The 5890-nt window shown below is 37.0% G+C and overlaps 1 protein-coding gene across 1 annotated transcript; it reads right to left on the bottom strand.

Moving 5' to 3' along the window:
• Positions 1-483: 483 nt before the first annotated feature.
• On the bottom strand, positions 484-1299 carry LOC112748996 (hydroxyproline O-galactosyltransferase GALT2-like). Its single transcript, XM_025797257.1, has one exon. The coding sequence runs from the start codon at positions 1297-1299 to the stop codon at positions 484-486; it is 816 nt and encodes a 271-aa protein (XP_025653042.1).
• Between the last annotated feature and the right edge of the window lie 4591 nt (positions 1300-5890).

Consider the following 5890-nt stretch of genomic DNA (forward strand, 5'->3'; position numbering starts at 1 on the left):
CTTTCAAAGAGATTTATTTTTATACTTATCTTTAGATCTTTGAGTTAATAGTCAAAATCGTTTTTGAAAGATATTTTGATCTCCATTTTCGTTTTTGACAGATAAATTTAATCAAAATTGTCCTTGAAAGATTTAAAATTAATCACGTTAGTCTCTCCGTCTATTCTGTCACTAACAACGTTAATTTTACTGACACAGCACGTTAGTTTTTTTTTTTTTTTGTCTTTTTGATCATAGGCTGTTAAGCCCAAAAAACAGAAACAGAACCCTAACTACCCAGAACCTGACCCATCCGTACCCGCCCCGAAAATCCCTCCTCAACGCATCTGTGTAGCTTCGAGCCTCCATTCCCGTCCCGCAGCAACACAACCCCCACAATGGTGGTTCTTCAAGCATTCCTTCATCATCCTCAGTTGGCAAGCCATCACATCTTTGAGCTGTTCTCCAGTGCATTCGATAGTAGGTATTATGCTCGATAACTGGTCATTTGCTCCAGTCCCCTCTTAACCGAGGATTCAGGTGAAGAATCTTCGGAGGATCTTCCCCTTCAACTGACTTTAGTCCTTGTAACTCAACCATGAACTGTGAAACTGCAACCAATCCATCACTTTTCCTCAACTTCCCAAGCTTAGGAACATATTCCTTATGAGCAAAATGGGGTGTCCCCATCACAGTGATTGAGTAACCTGCTACTAGCCCGCAAGGTAGAAACATCAAGCCATCTCTCTTCTGCAATTCATCCCCAATCATTGATATCCAAGAAGGACAGGACTCAGGCTTTCCTTCAATGATAGATTTCTCTCCAGACTCCACGTCATCAGCCGTGTCTAATTCTCCCCAAGCCTTCGGCCCCAATGTCCATGCCTCATCTGTCATTCTCTCAAGCACAGATAAATTGTTTGTCCTATTCATTTGTCGCATGATTCTTCCAGTAATTCGGCTATACTTCTGAGGAACACGCTCCACGGATTCACCACCATGTTCTTCCTCCTTCAGTGAAACCTTGTTGGGTCTCAAGGGAGCATCCTTGTCCGTGCTATCCTCTAGCCTCCGGTGAAGTGAATCTCGATAAATAGAACTAACAAAAGGCTTGCTCAACTCTGAACCTTCTGAGCCACCAACAACAGCGGCACCATCCAATCCATCATAAATCTCATCCCCAATTATCGTTGGCACAATCTTCAGAATTTGAGGAAACTTGCACGAAATGAAAACCAAATATAACACCCAAACAGCAAACAAAAATTGGGACAAGCTAAACCTCCTCGAATTGGAAGGTTCAGTTTTCTGCCTCTTCATAGTCTTCAAAATCAACAAACTAAAGAAAAAACGATACAATCTACACTGCAGCAAGTTATCAACTACAACAAAACCCTACACTGCAGATGTTTTATGCAAATAAAACCATAAAGAACTACATCAACGTGAGGAAGCACGCAAACGAAAACAAAGCTGTAATTTTGAAAGCAAACCCCAAGTCCATGACCAAAAAGACAAAAGAAAAATTAATATGTCATGTCAGCAAAATTAATGTTGTTAGTGACAGAATAGACGGAGGAACTAACGTGATTAATTTTAAATCTTTCGAGGATGATTTTGATTAAATTTATCTTTCGGGGACAAAAATAGAGATCGGGATATCTTTCAGGGATAATTTTGACTATTAACTCTTAGTTCTTTACTAACTTTATATTAATAAACTTTACTGTTAAAGACACTAATAATAACTACAAGGGAGAAAAAAAACTCATTAATAGTAGTGAACAATTTAGCTGCAAATTAAAAAATCCGCCACTAATATCATATTTGCAATGAAGTTGGCCGCCACAAAAAATGACTTATTTATTGAATTTAATTTTAATGTATTTTTAGTCTAATTTTTTAAATATGCTTAGTATAGAAAGGTTAGGGGAGGAATTGATGTTGCAAAAAAGTTGGATAGAACTTTTTGTAATAGAGATTGGTGTCTGTCTTTTCCAGAGGTTTATACAGAAATTTTGGGAAGGTTGCACTTAGATCAATGTCCTTTGTTTATTAGGGGTATAAGGCTCAAAGTGACACAAAAGAAGAATAGACCTTTCAAGTTTCAGGTGGCTTGGACTACACACTCGAACTTAAAATCAATAGTACAGCAAGCATGAGAATCGGATTCTCCTGATGTTGTGAGAAGCCTTAAGCGGGTTCAGTAGGAAGCTCATAAATTTAACTAAAAAATCTTCGGTAATATTTTTGTCTAAAAGCGGGATCTGAAGAACCGGATTAACAAAATTCAGAATCTAAGAAAAATTGAAAAGGAGCTGCATGAGGAGTTAAACACTATCCTCCTCTAGGAAGAGCTTATGTGGTATCAAAAATCGAGAGAACAGTGGGTAAAATTTGGTGATCGCAACACTAGTTTCTTTCACTTGTAGACCATTATCAGAAGGAAAAGGAATAAAATTCATGGCCTGATTCTAGAGGATGGTTATGGGTCAATGGAGGAAGCCTCCCTTCAGATGGAAACAAATACATTTTTTCAAAGACTTTTCTGTTCTACAGAAGAAGTTATAATTGATAATTTGAAGGATATTCCTCTCCCTCAACTTAGTCAAAAAGCTTGTGAGAGACTTACATTTCGGTTTCCATGGAGGAGGTAAGGAAAGCGATCATGGAAATGAATTCTTTTAAGGTGCGTGGTCCCGATGGTTTCTAAGCCTTCTTCTTCAAAGAGTATCGGGAGATTATTGGGCTGGATGTTTGTAGAATTGTGAATAAAGCCTTTCTTGGAGATCCCTTACAAGCCACAATTTTTGAGACTTTGTTGGTTTTGATCCCTAAGATGGACAGTCCATTTTGTATGAAGGATTTTCGACGGATAAGACTCTGCAATATAATTTATAAGATCATCACAAAGGTTTTGGTTAATCGCTTCAGGCCAATTCTTTCTGAGATTGTGGGCCCTCTCCAGGATGGTTTCTTCCTGGTAGAAGGACCTTGAAGAATATAATCCATAGCCCAAGAGATTCTTCACTTCATGCGGAAGTCTAAATAAAAAAAAGGAGTGATAGCTTTCAAAATTGACTTGGAGAAAGCTTATGACTGGGTGGATTGGCATTTCCTTCGGCATACTTTACATAATTTTGGTTTTCTTAACAACATTGTCCAGCTGATTATGTCATGTGTGAGTTCTTCTTCTCTATCTATTATATGGAACGGTGACTGGCTGCAAAATTTTACCCCCTAAAGAGGGCTTAGATAGGAGGATCCTTTGTCTCTTTACTTATTTGTGCTCTGTATGGAAAGATTGACTTATCTTATCTCTCATATTATTTCGACTGGTGACTGGATGTCTGTAGCTATTTCTAAGAAAGCGCTAAAAATATCTCATTTGATATTTGCAGATGATCTTCTTTTGTTTTGTAAAGCAACAAAGACCCAAGTTGAGATTGTGATGCAGACACTAGATCTCTTTACTAAGGCTTCTAGTTTGAAAGTGAATATTTCTAATTCTAAGACTGAATGCTCGAAGAACATATCTCAGAAAAGGAGGGAGATGCTTTCGGAGGTTACTAGTATCCGATTTACTTAGGATTTGGCAAAGTATTTGGGAGTGAACATAGGGCATGACAAAGCAAACAGGAAGATGGCCCAGAAGGTGATTGAAAAAGTTAGAAGCCGCTTGGCTTCCTGGAAATGACGTTTGCTTAATAAAGTAGGGTAAAATTGGTTTAATTTAATCAGTTCTTTCATCAATCCCTGTCTATCAAATGTAAGTGTCACTTCTACCAGCTTATGCAAATGAGAAAATAAATTACATGATGAGATAATTTCTTTGAAAAGAGAGTGCGGAAGGGTAGTGACTCTCCTTGATAAACTGGAACCAAATTGCATCTCCCAAAAAGGTAGGTGGATTGGGTATTAGAGACTCCTTTTGTGTGAATTATGCTTTACTTGATATGCTCATGTGGCTGATTTTTTACTGCAAAGACAAGTTATGGGTCCAGCTTCTAATAGGTAAATACATGAAGAACTCGGTGGATCTTATTCCATATAACAATAAGAAAATTTCTAATGTTTGGCGTAGTATTTTAAAAGCTTACTCACAAATTAAGGAAGGGTTTATGTGGTGTTACGGAGATTTTCAACAGTCTTTGTGATATGACCACTGGAGCTCAATTGACAAGATTGGAGGTACTCTTCCTTATGTCCACATTTCAGAGTTACTCTTTACTATTGCGGATGCTTGTGATAATAATTCGTGGAGACTAGATCACTTGACATCACCTATACCAGAAGATGTTAGATATATGATCTAGAGTTTACCCCCACCCAAACATTAATGATGCTCCTGGTTGGTATTGGAATCCAAATAATCATAGGGAGTATAGCACTAATCTGGATATCTCTGACTTGCTCAAAGAAAGTTCCAGTGGAATGATGGAACTGATTGGTCTTGATTGTGAAAATTAAAGATTTCATAGAAGTTTAAGATACTTATTTGGTCGGTGGACAATGAGGTCCTTCCAACTGCTATTTTTGCTTTAGAAGAAGTCTTGTTGATTCTGATGTTTGTCCTAGATGTAACATGACCCAAGAATCAATACTTCATTGCCTTAGGGAGTGTGAGCCTGCCAAAGCAATTTGGAAGCTGTTGGATATGGAGTGTCTTATCCTTCGGAGAGAGGATAATTTTATGAGTGGTTCAGGAATAATATCAAGGGAAAAGAGTTTATCTTTACATCAACAATTTGGTGGATTTGGAGTGATAGATGCCAACATATTTTTGGTGTAGTTGCTAAGCGGTTTGATAGGAGGATGGTGAACCTAGCGAGATCTACGGAAAATGAGATCCAAGGGCAAAGGTTCTCCTCCTACTCGGCTATTCTCTAGAGCAAAGTCTGATTTGGCGACCACCTCCTCAAAAGGTGATAAAAATTAATTGTGATGCTAGTATATATTATGACGATGGGTTTGCAGGTTTTACGTGTCTGTTAAAGAATTATGCTGGTGCTTGGATTCTTAGTTGTTCTGGGACTCTTCCTGTCTGGTCCATAAAAAGGTGCGAGCTCTTCGTGGTTTGGCGTGGCCTTGTCCTGGCTTGGGAGTGTGACTTTCGACAAGTTATTTGTGAAATAAATAATTAGACATCTTCCTTCTTTTGGGTGGTATTTGAAATTCTGATAATGCTTGTGACATCAATTTTGTAAACAAAATTCAGGACCTGCTGACTCGACATTGGAATGTTCAGTTCGATCTTATCAAGCATGATGTTAACAACGTTGCTGATTGGATAGCCAAACCTGGTTCAAGGGATAGTAGAGAGCACTTGGTTTGGTTAGAGCCTGAGGAGACCCTAGACCTTCTCCTCCAAAGAGACGTTGCTAAAGCTTTTTAACTTTTTTTCTCTTTCTCTTGTTGTCTTTTAGTTCTTGTTTAATTTTCCATATATATATATATATATATATATTATCACATCATTAAAAATAATTATTTTTTATTATCACTGCGTGAGTAATCATCCAAAAAATAAATATAATTAAATAATTTATTAAAAAATTTTACATTATTGATACACAAAATCAAACTCCTATTAATTAGCAATATATTTTCTCAAGATGCATTTTTTGCAGCAAAGTTATCCCCTTTAGTGACTTGGGATCAAATTAAGGAGAATTGGCAGTAAATTTTCACAATTTAATTTAAAAGTCACTAGAAAAATTTCCTCTATTTCTTTTTAAATAAAATAGATAGATATAACTTATGAGTCTTGAGAGACTAATACATGTAAATGAGTCTTACTTTAAGAGCTAACACTTAAAAAAGTCTCAAAAGGTTTTGAGCTCTATTACCTTAATAGTTAACTTTTGTAGTGATGGTTTACTTTTATTTAGAGTTGGCCAATTGAAAACGG

The sequence above is a fragment of the Arachis hypogaea genome, chromosome 15 (genome assembly GCF_003086295.3).
Source record: "Arachis hypogaea cultivar Tifrunner chromosome 15, arahy.Tifrunner.gnm2.J5K5, whole genome shotgun sequence".
In the NCBI taxonomy this organism is placed as follows: domain Eukaryota; kingdom Viridiplantae; phylum Streptophyta; class Magnoliopsida; order Fabales; family Fabaceae; genus Arachis; species Arachis hypogaea.